The following is a 15,459-nucleotide window of genomic DNA, read 5'->3' on the forward strand; positions in this document are numbered from 1 at the left end:
AATTCGAAACACCAAAGCTGTTATGGAATGCTTGCATCGCTTTTGCGGAGAGTGCATTGAGAAATCCATACGCCTTTGGTTAGTCCTCAAGCTTCCAACGAATAGGTTATTATCTCTCAGAATTTTGTTGGGACAGTCCTGTGATAGTATTTGGATTGGTTTGACTGCAGTAAGAACGAATGCCCAGTTTGTTGTGAACATATTCCAGGCGGATGCACACTAGGGGATGACCTTATTTATGATCATCTCATTTCTATTATCCATCCAGATATTGACAAGTACGAGGAGGAGGTAACCTAACATTTTAAATCTTGGATTCTGAAATGCATTCATGTCAATTACTAATTCATCTTCATGTTTCTGCCTCACTAATTTAATATGTTTCTTGAGTGCTCTCTTTAAAATCTGTCTCTCGACTTATTTAGTTGTCAATACAAAATATTTCTACATACTATAATTAACATTTTCCATTTCCCAGTCTCTTCGACGTCTAACAGAAGAATTTGAGAGGAAACAAAAGGCGAGGGCAATAGCTGTAACTTTTGCAAGGAGCCGCAGAATAATCAGAAATGCATGTGAACATCAGATATCCAATGATAACGAGGTTATGAATGATAATGATACAGGAAAGGAGTTGTTATCTGATGCTGAGAAGACAAAAGCTGAACCAAACGAAGGTGGAGAAACAAAAGTTCTGCAGGAATCTGCGACTCTCCATGCAGATGGAACTGGTGATGAAAATATTAATTCCTGATGTCAATAGAGAATAATAGTTCATCTGGGTACACTTTCCCGGGAAAAAATAGTCATGGGATTTAAACCGTTTAATTTTCATCCAAGAGTCTGAACTGTCTTCACATTTATGAATGCATTGAACATTGAGTATGAGTAATTGTTAGTCCATGAAATTGAGATTTACCAAAATTAGTTTCTCTTAATAATAATTAAAAATGTTTTGGTACTTCCACTCAAAATTTTAGTTATTCCTAGTAGTCAAAATCGCGATCAAAGTAGTAAGATAGTTCGACTCTACGATCTTCTTCAAGATCTCCGATTTCTGATAACTTTGAAAGTGTGATTCCGGCGGATCGCGTGAGATCGACATTGTAAATCGAAACTCGTGTGTGTGAGTTGACGACTCTTGTGATGTTGCAAATCGTCTCTCTCAGCAGTCCTTGCGGCGGTCCTCGCAGCAGTGCCTCTCACGGGAAGCGATTCACACAACATCGCGACGGGGTACGGTGGCGCCTCTGGCGGCCTCGTGGTACTATAATCCGAGCGAAGCATTCGACATGTTCCAATATTTTCTTTGCTGTTTTAGTCTATTGATGCTAAGTATCATGAGTTTTTGTTACACGTATATAATAATTAGTAACATCAAAAAAAGTTACTAAATCAAAGAAAATGTTACTAATAAGATTTACTAACATTTTATCAAATACATTTACAAATATGTCACTAAATATTTTTAGTAACATTTATTTAATAAAAAGGTAACATTTTAAAAATATTACTAAATCTTTTTAGTAATATTTATTTAATAAAAAGTAACACTATAAAAATGTTACTACAAGTTTTTTTTAACCTTTTTTGTTAAAAAGGTGACATTTTAAAAATGTTACTAAATCTTTTTAGTAATGTTTTTTAATACAACAGTAACATTATAAAAATATTACTAAAATAACTTTTTTTAATAAATAAGTAACATTATAAAAATATTACTAAAAGTTTTTAGTAACTTTTTTTAATAAATAAGTAACATTTTAAAAATGTTACTAAATCTTTTTAGTTATATTTTTTTTTAAAAAAGTAACATTATAAAATATTACTAAAAATCTTTAGTAACTTTTTTTAATAAAGAAGTGACATTTAAAAAATGTTACTAAATTTTTTTAGTAAAATTTTTTTAACAAAAAAGTAACATTATAAAAATGTTACCAAAAATCTTTAGTAAATTTTTTTATTAGAAAATTATACAAATTATTTAAATTTAGATTTAGATTGTAAGATGTCAATTATGTTTACATGTTTTTATTTTATAAACAAGCTAGTAATAAAAATCTATCAACACAAACGTCAATAATTTCAATAGTTGAAAATGAATTTAGAAATATCTTGTGAATACATTGTCACTTGTGTTTACCATCTAGCACACATAAAATTTCTAGTATGTACTATGATTAGAGTTTCACAATCACATAATCAGTTTATGGGAATGATAATGACAGTCATTCACCAATGGGATCAAATTTGGTGACACTGAATTTGTGACATTAGTCAGCAGATATCCAATCTGAAAGAAAAACAGAGGTAAATTAAAATATCAACTGAATTCAATGCAATACAGGATAAATACCAAGAATAGTTCTGAACCAACTAAACTCATAACATACATGTGCAGACATTTACTATAAGTTATTTAGATATTCAAGAAAGAAACAATGACAAAAATTCTAAAATTACACACTTCAAATATAGCTTGCGACTAGTCAACAATTTATCTCATCTCAAATCCTAAGAAAGACAAATGAAGTGTTGATAGTCAGAACAACTAATAGGGGGAGTATAGGTGGACGGTAGTTTTTTTTACAGAATAAAGGGGTAATTTGTTTTTACTGTGTTGCTTGTTTTAAGCATTAGGAGAATCCTCACTTCCTATTCTTGACAAGTACATTGTCTTTCTTAATGTCATACTAACTAAAAAACTAAGAAAAAAGAGCAACAAAGAATGCCTCATTGGCCTTTACTGGTCATAGATTGAGAAATGCACACAGTATTAAAGACATGGCAGGAATCAATCAAATAGTGCTCTGTGATCAATCAAATAGTTGCACAACACAGAAGTGAGAGATGTACCCTTCTTACAAAAATATAAGAAACATTATAGTACCAAATATTAACTACTACATTCAACTTATGACCAAAACTTGTACATTATTTTTTTCCTGTTATTTTCAAATCAGAATCCCAATTTCATTTTAATAATTTCTGCGATCCTTTAATGCACACATTTGGTATACAATTTAGTGAATGTATCTTTGTTTTTTCTCTACTTATTTAACTATGGTGTGAATGATGATCATAACCAAATCTTGAATTAAAGAAAATTTTGTGAATAGGAGTGAGTAGGCAGGCATGGCACCACAAAAAGGTTCTAACAAGAAAAAAGGAAGTTTTGTCATCCATTTTAGGGTGTGTAGGTGAATGAAAGAAGATAGCAGTGGAGCAAAACTTATTGCAACAATATCAGCAATTGGGTTTAGAAAAAGAAAAATAAATGCTTGAACTGACTATTAAATGAATGGGGATTTTTTCAACCTGTTTATAACTTAATGTTACATTTATGAGGCAAGCAAACAGTGGTTGCAGTAACTTCCTCCACATGGAAGGGCAATGTGACTCCAGGAGGCTATAGGTGGCCACATGTTTATTCATATTTTCAAAATCATATGAAATACAATGATGTCACACTCAATCAAATGCTAAAACTATTTGTTCGAGGTGTTTGATTCCAATAAAGCAATTGTAAAGAAGAAATCAAATTGAAAGAAGAAACTATGAGAACAAATAGATGGAACCATCATCAACTATAATAAAGAATATAAAAAAAATCTGATTACCTAATCATGAACTTTAATTCGTCCCATCAAAATGAAGCTTTGGTTTTCGTTCTCTTTTTCCAATCTGTTTCTTTTGAACACCACTGATTTCAATACTTGTGTTAGATGGAGTTCATTAACAAAACAATAATGAAACAAAATAAACATATACAACTATGATCTTATAATAAATTACACTAATAACCTTTCTTCTACTATACTGAAATGTAGTTTTCCTCTTAGTCTGGCTGCTCTATTGAAATAAATTTCTTTTTCCTGATTCAAATATCATAATTAAGTCAATCAATATTAAATTACTTAAAATAAAACAAAAAGACTTAGACTTACTTCATTTGTAATACACTTCCATGCTTTAAAAGCCTTTTTATGAACCTACTTTTTAGACTTAGACTTAGACTTAGGCTTACTTCATTTGTCTTGAAGCTAAAAATGAAATACCTGATAAAAAATGAAAAATTATCTATTAATAACAAAATTATCTATGAACTTGAGAAATTAAAGGAGAGTAACTATTCAACAATTTAAATTCTAAGAATAAAAAAAGATCAAAACTAGAATACAAGATACAATCAACATGATGTGAAATAACAATGAAGCATTGAAGGTAGGCAAAATGGTAGCCTCGGTAGAGGATAAGGAAGATAAAAATTAGCCTCTGTTTTACTCAATCCAATTAAACATTCAATCTATTTTTGAGAATTAAGTAAAGTTTTGAGATTCATGAAAGGCGTTTTACATTAGATATGTTAATAGGCCATGTCTTGTAACTGTGGCTTTCAATTTGTTTTGTTGGATAATAATAATAATTGCAGGTTTTCCTCTGGTAATACGTAGAGATATAGAAAGGTGGTTAAGGAAAGGAAAAATAAAGAATTTGAATATGGTTGGAGCGTTGTTATTTATACGTATTAGGTAGCTAATATGCATTAGTTTAGTGGGTTGATTAGTGTGAGTGACTTCTAAGGATAAGATTAATAAAAGGAAGGGTTGTTGATGATATGTGAGGAAAAACATTGGAATCTTTTGAAAATTGATTAGTTGGTCATTATAGTCTGGCAAAAGGCACAAGGTTAGGACCCATGAGCTCCAGGGAGATTTTGGGTGGCAGGGTCCTACACTCTTCTTTATATCTTTTGTCTTGTGGCTTCTATTCTGAATTATATGTATCCAATATAGTGGTTTGGTTGAGCTCTCTGACAAAGTTAAAATTCAGTTCCATGTTATCAAAATTGTACACACAGCAATATAAAGGTTCCCCTCTCTTGATTACACCATCCACCGAATCTAAATAAGCATGTTACTTAGAATTCCATGGAGTGGTTTTTGCCAATGTTTCAGAAACTATTTCTATAAGTACTGGACATGCCACTGGTTTCGGTACTAGCTATCTAGGGTAGACTTTAATTTGCTAAACACAACACTGATTATAGGCACTGCAACGAGAAATTAATTGAGTCCTGATGTATACCAGCTAGCTAGGCTCATTATTTCACATGCATAACTCTCTTATTTGCTATGCAATCCTTAAATCCAACATGTTACATATTCCCTTTCATTAACAACATTATTTCTAGTTTTCCCACAAAGACATCCTAATAGTGAAAATCATTGAAAAGGCAGGGAAAACATGGAAAAAGAGGTTATACATAGCAACTGGAACAGTGATGTTCCGAGACATACCTTCAGTTGTAGTCCTAAATAGAAATCCACAATTATCACTTGAGCACGAGCTGGAAATGGAGCAGAGTTAACTACATCGAGAAATAAATAAAAAGCAAATCAACAAAATCTCCAATTACCACTAGAAGAAAAGATCTATCAAATAAAAATAATTAATATTATCATAACACTGCCAAATCAGAATCAACACGTCTTGTACCAAATCAATGAGAGAATCACTAATTATTAGCGTTTTAATACTAAAATCAAACACAAATTAATCATTGAAAATGAAACCGCAATAATCACCTACTAAAGAAACACTAATCCAAGGTTGAAATATGAGAAATAAAAACTGTAATGAAACCAATAACAAATTGAAGCGTTTGAACAATCGAGAAAATCTTTACCTCCGAAAGAACGAGAAGGACATAGATGAAGCACGGAGAACATAGTGAAACCTGAGGAAGAGGAACGGCGAGACTGAGAGAGTGACGAAGAGGAACGGCGAGACTGAGAGAGTGACGAAGAGGAACGGCGAGACTGGGAGAGTGACGAAGAGGAACGGCGAGACTGAGAGAGTGACGAAGAGGAACGGCAAGAGTGAAGAGGAACGGCGAGAGTGACGAACGAGACTGCGAGAGTGACAAAGAGGAAAGTGAAAAATTGAAAGTATATTTTGTATAAATTTAATTAAGTGTAATATTTAAAAACTTTACTAAATTAAAAATTTTAAGAGAAAATAGTAGTTTAAATTTACAAATTATAATATTTATTTATAAAATGTTACTGTTTGTTTAGTGTATAGTGACATTTATATCAAAATTGTTACTAAATAATTAAAATTTATATTTATTTTATTTATAGTAACATTTATGTAAAAAAGTGTTATTATAATAATTAAAATTAATATACGGTAACATTTTAAATAAATGTTACTAGAAAAATGTTACCATAGATAGAAAATGGTGTAGTGGTTATTGCATAGATTCTCTTTTCAATCTGGTTTTTTAATGCATAAGATTTGAATAATTTTGGTGTGTTTGATCTTGAGGCACATTAAAGATATAAATACGATGATACAAGCCAAATCCAATTATAATTGAACTTGTATCTCACACACAAAAATGTTGGTTGTGATTCAACTCCAAATCAAACACAACATAAACAGTCAGCCATCTATGATTGTGTCTCAATGTAAAAGTACTTTACATTCAAGTACTTAAAAATTGAATTCATGTAAAAACCGAGAAAACATTAGCATCCCTAGAATAACATCAATGTCTGGATCTTTACTATTTTGAAATACAAAACTCCCCACGACATTAATTTTCAGGTTTTGCAGGGAAGAATAAAATAGAGATAATAGCCTTCGTGTCAGTATCTTCTGATCAGCTTTTCTGATGGAACACTCTGTCCTTTAATGGCACCTGGCTGACTGGCTTGGCATTTCCTGCATGGAGATAGAAAAGACCTAAAAACTTTGTGGCCAAACCACGCTCTTGTCCTTTCCTTGCTTTTGTGGTTTCTTGCTTTCACACGTTGGTCATCATATTTCCTTGTTTGCCCACTTGAGATCTTGGCATTGGCATGATCAATTGCTAGTAATGATCTTAAGGAAATGGGGGGATCTGAGAAGACAGGTCGATTTGCTTGAAATGGTCTAATTTTTCCATCGGAAATCAGCAAATCAGCAGGTGTGATTTTGAAGGGATTGGCACTAGAACTTAAGTCTTTTATGCTGGAAAATTCAAAATCTAAGTCTTGTTTGCTTACCTGGTGGTAGTAGTGAGTAACGTGGTTAGGAGTAAGAGGGTTTGGGTGCTGGTCTTGAACAGAAACGAGACCAGCAAAAGAAAGTGAGTCAGTAGAAATGCTATCATCTCCACCACGAGATTGAGATTTGCTTCCTTGACGTGTGCCCATTGATTTACGTTGTCACCATATTCATATCAACTTCAGAAACGCATATATAGGTGGGAGAATGTTTTTATGAGATAAAATAATCTTAAATTTTATAATTGTAGATGAATTGTTAAGCTTAAATTTAACAGGAGGATGATTAGTGGTACACAGTAATAAATATATATATATATATGTGTGTGTGTGTGTGTGTCTGTGAGACATGAACTATATCTAATAGTTTTGTGTTTGCTGTGATATGTCCCTTAAATGGTTGCATGATGCATCCCAAACTATAATCCTTCGAGAATGGTGTGTTGGTCGATAATTTGATGTTCCAGTTTTACTTAAACTCTTTCCTTTTCATCAAAGGTGACCAACATTAGGTTGTTGGTCAGATTCAGGGCCTGCAATGAAGTGACTAGTAAAAGATGTTAGAACAATTTTGTTGCTGCAAGCTTTGATTTCCATGAAGAGCTACGTGATGTCAAACTACATGTGATCTTTCGTAAGGTTTGAATGCTTATTTCTTTCTGCATTAAAGTAATGTGCAAATTTTCACAAAGGTTGAAAATAGACTAAGCGGTCCAATGAGAACCAAGACACGTCTCTATTGTTAAATATACAGAAAAGAAAACAACATCTATATGCTAAGAAAAGGACCATCAAACTAAAAGTTACTATATTATATCAAAATCGTCAATTGATCGTAATAAATATATGAAACAAGAGATTCAAGTCGTTATGTTTTGTTTCTTCCTATAGGTTGTTAATTACATTTTAAAAAATAACTCCATATTTATAAAATATTATTTTTCAAATAAATGTATGAATACTATTTAATTTTTTTATTTTTTAAAATATAATTGATGTAAAGTACTCTTTTCAAATTTTATTTATATAAAATAGTTTCAAAATTATACCTACAAGCTTACTTTTATACATGATAAAGGATGTAAGAATAACCAATAGATTATATTTAAAGAACTATATAGTATCAAAAAATTAGTTAATGAAATGAATTTTATGTGTGTAACCTTAAAAAATTCTTCAAAACTAAAATTATATTTTTAATTTTTAAAAATTGCGTGTTCCAAACTATCAACATAAAACTAATTAATGTTATCAATTGGTTTACATCAACCATGAATGCAACGAAGGTATTGATGAAATGCCAGCAACTAAGAATCAAGTTAAGTTTAATACTTATATAATCTATAGGAGCAAATATAATTTTGAATTTTTGAATTTTTATTAAATTATTTAATTAAGAGGTTGAATTTCATATAGAAAGATGAAGAATCACACAAAAATAATTACATATATAGTATTAAAGGCAGCACCTATGTGAGAATTAGTTGCTAATAAACATTAAAAGATTACTTAATAAGAATTAATTGAAATTTAATGAGTCTTATTATATAGTTGTTGCACATAACTTGTAATGCAATGAGACATACATCAATCTTTAAAGAGAATTAGGTTTTATCTTTGTGATAATTTTATGAAATTTTTTATCTTATTAAAATAAATTACTCATAAATTTTATTTTTATTGAATGTAGCATTATTATCTTTTCTCTATCAAAAGGTATTTCGTTTTCTCATCAATACTCGTGCAGTTTATCATAATTCATCAACTTTCTAAGTAAAATGCAAATTGAATAATGTAGTTTAAATTGTTAGAATGCCCGCTTCCTCCCATTTTAAAATACACCATTTTGATCCCCCAAGTAGTTTAAATCACAGTTAATAAAGGGATAAAAAGTGGTTTTAGATAGTGTTGGGAGAACCAAATGTTATGTTATTTTTTAAATTTGAGGGGGGAAATAAATAATAGAATGACTAATAGTATACTTTAGAAATTTTGAAGAATGAAAATCATAATTTACCTAAAAAGCAATTATTAATACGTGTCTAAAATATATGAATAAAAATAGTCAATTTCACACTTTACTTCTTACCTATTACTATTTCATATCTTTCATTAATTTTTTTCATGAATTTTATCATTATATTTTTTAGCATATTAGCAATCCATTAAATAATTTTTTTCAACAAAAATAAATAATAAATGAACCCTTTACACAAAATCAGAAATCAGATATGGTTTAACGGTCAAGATTCTATATTTCAGAAAATACTACACATTTACTTAATTGTTGGGCTTAGAAACATCACTAGCTGGGCTTCTTTCTATACCTTCATACTTCTTGTGCCACATTTATAATTTTTTTTATTCTAAAAATATTCTTTCTGAATTATACTCCAGAAGCCTTTTTCTAAATTCATAATTAGTTATAAATTATATAATCTGAAAGTTTTATGTGATTAGCTTTTAGATTACATAATCTAAAAGTTTTTTTTCTAGATATGAGATTAGCTTCCGGAATATGTAATTCGGAAACTCTTTTTTTCAGATGCATGATTAGCTTCTAGATTAATCTGAAAGTTTTTCTAAATATGATATTAACTTCTGGATTATGTAATTTAAAAAAAAAAATTAGTTTTTGGATAAAATAATCAAGAAGTTTTTTTTCAAATGAGATTAGTTTCTAAATTATATGTAATCCGAAATATATCATAATTATATAATCTATAGACTTCTCGCAAGTCATAAAAGACTTCCAGATTTTATAAATGTAAAAAACATTTCCAGATCCATAAAATCTTTCAAATTATATATGGAAGTGATAAAAAAATAATAAAAAGGTATTTTTAAATTTAGTATAAGATGATAAAAAAAAAGTTATGGAGTCCAGGAGGAAGCAGGGACGAAGGAATGTCATTTATTGCATTTATCTCAAACTGCTAATTGTCCAAAAAAGATTCCAAGACGTATCTAATGGTTTTAGCGGAAAAAGTGATTGATCCCTCTTTTTGCTGCCCTTGCACAATTCTTTCAACGATATTTCCAAATTCAGTACTGCAACATTAAGTGGTAAAACCCCTAAAGAGTAATTGCAGCACCTTTCAACTTTATTATATTTCCACCCACAGCAAAATATACAGCCAAGTTGGATAACGTATCCTTATATATCAGCAATCATATTAATCGTCTACGTGCACCTGCAAAATTCAAATACCCACTCATCGCATGGTAAGATCAAAGTTATATCAGTACCAAACAAAACCAATACGTTGACATAAACAGACTAATTCGTGTGTTTTACAATATCAATTTTTTTATAATAACTCCAAAATAAATTGTCTCACCTTTTAAAAATTAACTCTGGCTCTGAAGTCTAAACCAAACAAAACAAGCACATAATTTGGTCAACTTGGTATCAGCTTGATGTTAATGATGAAAGTAATCCAACATCATTATGTTTCTTATGAAGCTTTTTTTGGTGAAGCCTTATTGAGCCTTTAATAGAGGATTTATGTGATTTCCTCAGTACTATCATATATCAAAGTAGAAATGGTCGATATCATTCTAATACTGATGTGGTCCCAATAATTTAATGACCAACTAGATTTTTTTTCTAACTCGTCGTTTTTTTCAATTTTCTATTAAAGTGTTATGAAAACTTTAACATAGTATGTTGAATCTTAACAAATAGTGCACAAGTTCACAAATGAAACTTGTGTATAGTTGTACTACTGTTCTAATCTGTCACTAGTAGTGTAATGCGCATGCAATGCTACACCAGACATATTTTCTTTCTGCACTATGTTCCTTAGATCGATACAATTCCATTCATGAGTTAACAAACGTTAAATACCAATGTCACTCACAACTAAATTTACATTTTACTGTCCAAATAGTCAGAAAGACAAAGAAATGTTATTGTGTATGTATGCAGCATCAAAAGAAAGATTGAACTTTGAAGGCGTAAATCAATAAAACTCTAAACAAACTTGTGCATTATTAGCCTTGTGAGGCTTTACTTGCATTTGCATAACTTGAACAAATAGAATAAATAAAAAGCTTAGAAGATTATAAAGTTTGTTTTAGAGTAAGCTATATGACATAATTCTAGGCCTAAACATATCTCCGTGGCTGCCAAGTGCCAGGACCCCCAGCTAGAGCCTCTAGAGCAACCGGTTTCATAATACAATACCCATTTTTAGAGCAACAACCATTCTTGGAGTTGGTGTGTCTTTTAATGTTATGATATCCCTGCTGCTGCATCTCCATTGCTAGCAGTTTCCTCTCCAAGTCATGCCTCTCAAATCTCCTCCTTAGATTATGCCTCTTAACAACTTCATTTAACTTCTCTTTATTGTCATAAATTTTGCTCCCCACTGGCACTGGAATGGCTTCCAAACCCATTAGTTTTGCCACAACCCCTGGTTTACGCCACACTACACTTTCCCCAGCCAGTGTTGGGGGTAAACAGCACATACCCTTATGATCTAAATCAATTTCTCCTCCGAAACTTGTCTCACTACTAACCGATCTTCTTCCCTCCATGTTCCCAAAAGAAGACCGGTACATGGCATCCCTTCCATCAAGTGAAAACCGCGGATACTGATTCAAGGCATTTCTTGCAGATCTCAATATGTCAGAGTTGTTCACACATGACATCCTACCCCTCATTCCACTGTACTCATTAAGCTTGGCTTTTCTAGACATTTCTTCCTCCAACTCTAGTTGTAGTATTAGATCCTCCAGGGTTGGTGAGTTTGGCTTTGTGAAGGGGGAGCTTGAGCTTACCTTGCTTGTGAAGTCACCTTGGCTGTGGCTGTGGCTGTTTTGTTGGTTGAGAGTGGAGGTTGAGCCGTTGTTGTTACAGAAGGTTTTGATGCCTTTCTTCATCTTGGCTCCCAAGGTGTTCTTGAGGAGAAAGAAGGGCATGTCCTTGAACAGTGTGTGGCTGGTGCCGATGAGAAGAAAAGGAAGAGAGGTGCCTGTGCATGTGGATCTGCATGATTCTCAGAATGGGGTTTTGAGATTTCTTTAGTATAGAGCGGAGAGTGCAACACAAACGCATGGAAACGTGAATGGAGTGAATGGGAGCGGTGTGGTATGGCACTGAATGGAGCATTTTAGTCAAGTGAAATTAGATGAGACTTAATAGCTGTCACGTGATGGGTGAGGAAGGGTTTCACGAGTATTTCATTTCCTTCTGCAAAGTTGTTTGAATGTTTATGGAAGTGTAAGTAAAAGCAAACCTAATGACCTTCAAGTTAGCATTTTCACTTTAAATTAGTTGAGAGAAATGAAGATCATTTATTGAAGTCGCGGTGGAATGCATGAAAAATATTTGAGCATCTTTTAAGTCTTTGGTATGCTAAGTCGGTATATTAGGTATAGTGAGTAGTAATAGTTAGTACCTTGGAAATTCTTGTAAACCAGCAAATCATAATTTTGTCAAACATGTTTTCTGGAGGGGCGTGTCTATTTGATCTAGCACTGTCAATTTCACCCATGTTACATGCAGAATCCAAACTCACTCTTAATATAAGTTTCTTTTTATTGTTCCACCAAATCAGTAGGTTGAACAATTCTCAAACTTGGTCAGATCAAAGTGGTCTTCTTGCATATAAGACTTCAATTTTTAATTACTTTTCACGAGTTGTTAAAATATTATAACTTATAAATTGATTCTTAAATATTTTACATCATTTATAAATTACTCTTTAACTAATTTATATTATTTGCAAATTAAATTTATACTATTTGCAAATTAATTAAAAGATTAATGTCAAATTTAACTTATTTGACTAGGTCGACCCAACACAACTTAAGTTTGGTCTAATCCAATATTGTCGAACATGGATTTGACCTTGGTCGATCTTGTCTTAGCCTAAATTAGTATGGTCTGATATGAACTTGGTCTAAGTCAACTCAATTTGGAGTGGCTCGACTCAACTCGACCCGATGTTATCAACTCACTTGATTTGATATGGGTCAACTCAACTAGGACCTATGAAGGACCAACTCTACTCAACTCGATTACAGGTGGGCCAACTCAATTTGTCCCAAGATGGGCGCGATTTGACTCAGCTACAGGTGGGTTTAACAAAACTTGGTCAAAGGTGAGCCCAACTCAACTCAACTTGAGATGGGTTCAACTCGACCTCGTTTGATGTGGATCCAACTATACTCGCCTCGTTTGATGGGTTCAACTTGGTCAAAGGCTCGACTCAACTCGACCCGATGTTATCAACTCACTTGATTTGATATGGGTCAACTCAACTAGGACCTATGAAGGACCAACTCTACTCAACTCGATTACAGGTGGGCCAACTCAATTTGTCCCAAGATGGGCGCGATTTGACTCAGCTACAGGTGGGTTTAACAAAACTTGGTCAAAGGTGAGCCCAACTCAACTCAACTTGAGATGGGTTCAACTCGACCTCGTTTGATGTGGATCCAACTATACTCGCCTCGAGGTGAGTCCAACTTGACTCAACTCGAGGTGGGCCCAACTCAACTCAACTTGAGGTGGGTGCGACAGTACTCATCCTAATGTTTACACAACTCTCTTTGGGTAAATCTTACCCGATTTCACTCGACTCGTTGTAGGCTTGACATGACTCAACCTGAAGTTTACCTAACTCGATTTGGCTTGATGAGGGACTCACTCGACTTGACTAGATCTAGACTTAACATGACTCGACCCAACATGCACTCGACTTAACATGGACTCAATTCCTCTAAGCACAATGTGAACCTTATCAACATTAATTGGCTTAACTTGGACTCAACCTAACTTGGGCCCAACTTGACCAACCTACTTGACTTGGGCTTGAGTCAATGATAAATGTCATATTTCAATAATATTTCATATAAAATATAAACACTTATGTATTGATAAAATAATTATAATATAACCCTTTATCAATTTAAACATTTTACATATTTTTTTTATTATAATATAAATAAGAAAGTTGAAAAAAAATAAAACAAAGAGGAAATGGTGAACATAGTGGATGAAAAGAGTATATATAGAAAACCAGAACTCTTCTTTTATAATAGAAAAAGCTAGAATCCTCATTCTTCAACTTCTCTTCTCTTCTCCAACTCCTCTTCCTCGTTTCCCACTACAAACCTAAATTCTCTTATCTTTTTTGAGAAATTATCATCCACAAAAAATAAATAATATAGAACATCAAATTGAGACTTTACTCAGTACTTGACATATACGACTTTTTTTAAACTTTTTTCTATTATATTAAATTTTAATATTATTTTTTTAAAGGTTTTTTAATAATAATTTAATTAATAAATTTTTAAATTGTTATTCTTTTTTAATTTTTATATAAACATAATTTTTTTATTTTGAGATATTTTTTTAATAATTTTATTAATGAATTAAAATTAAAATTGTTTGTTTTTTACTTTTTAAATTTTTTATTTAAATATATTTTTTATTTTCATATTTTTTATATGTATTTTTTTTTCATATTCGAAAATGAGGGCAAATTCTTCCCGCACCATATCAATTTTAACCTCCACCATATCAATTTTTTAAATTTCCAAAACTACCCTCCCACACCATATCAATTTTAACCTCCACCATATCAATTTTTTAAATTTTCAAAACTAAACTTATTCCAAATTAAAAAATTCAAAATAATAATTATAATTGAGAAATAAAAAAATATATTCTGGAAAAAAAATTCTAAACACAAAACTAAAAACACATTCTGGATAAAAAATTTCAGAATTCAAAAATATGTTCCGAAAATTAAAATCCAAAATATTTCAGATAAAAGTTTCAAAAATAATTTTTCCTATTTTTGTGTAAGATTATTTTCGTCATTGAGAAATATTTTTGTCATTTTCTAAAGCTGATTGGGTGCATGCTGAAATTGATATGGTTAAGGAAGAAATTGCCGAAAATGAGTTATTTGAAAAAAAAAATTAAAATCTCATACACACCCCGGTGATTGCGCACTAATCCATCCCCACTAACCAAATATAGGTCAAAAGTCAAAAAGTTCAATCAACCCATCGGTGACCATTCTGCACCGTTGATCAAAAAGCAGTACATCATCATCAATACTCATATTGTTCATTTCTCAAGATTAATAATTATGGTTATTTTTTTCTTCCATCATAAACATTTTTAATTTTTCATTGACTTTTGAATCGCAACAATAAATAAGGTCAAATCCACCTCAAACTACTAATTTACCTAATCTTAAAAAGAAAAGAAAAATCTTTACAGTTAAATTCAGTAGAAAAAATTATAATATATTTTTCTATTTTGTAACTTGTGACCAAATTAGTTTTAAGGAAAAAAATATTTTTTTTAAGTTTTAATTGAAATGTTTGTTGGAATAATATATATAATATATAAGATTAATATTGATACGGGGATAAC

General features: G+C 31.4%; 2 protein-coding genes across 2 annotated transcripts; one reads left to right on the top strand and one right to left on the bottom strand.

Moving 5' to 3' along the window:
* LOC137809771 (putative E3 ubiquitin-protein ligase RING1b) lies at positions 1–777 on the top strand. Its single transcript, XM_068610855.1, has 3 exons — positions 1–78; positions 171–291; positions 479–777. Exons 1-3 carry the CDS (start codon positions 23–25, stop codon positions 752–754), a joined length of 453 nt encoding a protein of 150 aa, XP_068466956.1. The 5' UTR covers positions 1–22; the 3' UTR covers positions 755–777.
* Positions 778–11,020: 10,243 nt separating this feature from the next.
* Positions 11,021–12,474, bottom strand: LOC137812064 (uncharacterized). Its single transcript, XM_068613953.1, has one exon. It carries the CDS (start codon positions 11,979–11,981, stop codon positions 11,166–11,168), a length of 816 nt encoding a protein of 271 aa, XP_068470054.1. The 5' UTR covers positions 11,982–12,474; the 3' UTR covers positions 11,021–11,165.
* Between the last annotated feature and the right edge of the window lie 2,985 nt (positions 12,475–15,459).

Source organism: Phaseolus vulgaris, chromosome 2, assembly GCF_000499845.2.
Source record: "Phaseolus vulgaris cultivar G19833 chromosome 2, P. vulgaris v2.0, whole genome shotgun sequence".
In the NCBI taxonomy this organism is placed as follows: Eukaryota; Viridiplantae; Streptophyta; class Magnoliopsida; order Fabales; family Fabaceae; genus Phaseolus; species Phaseolus vulgaris.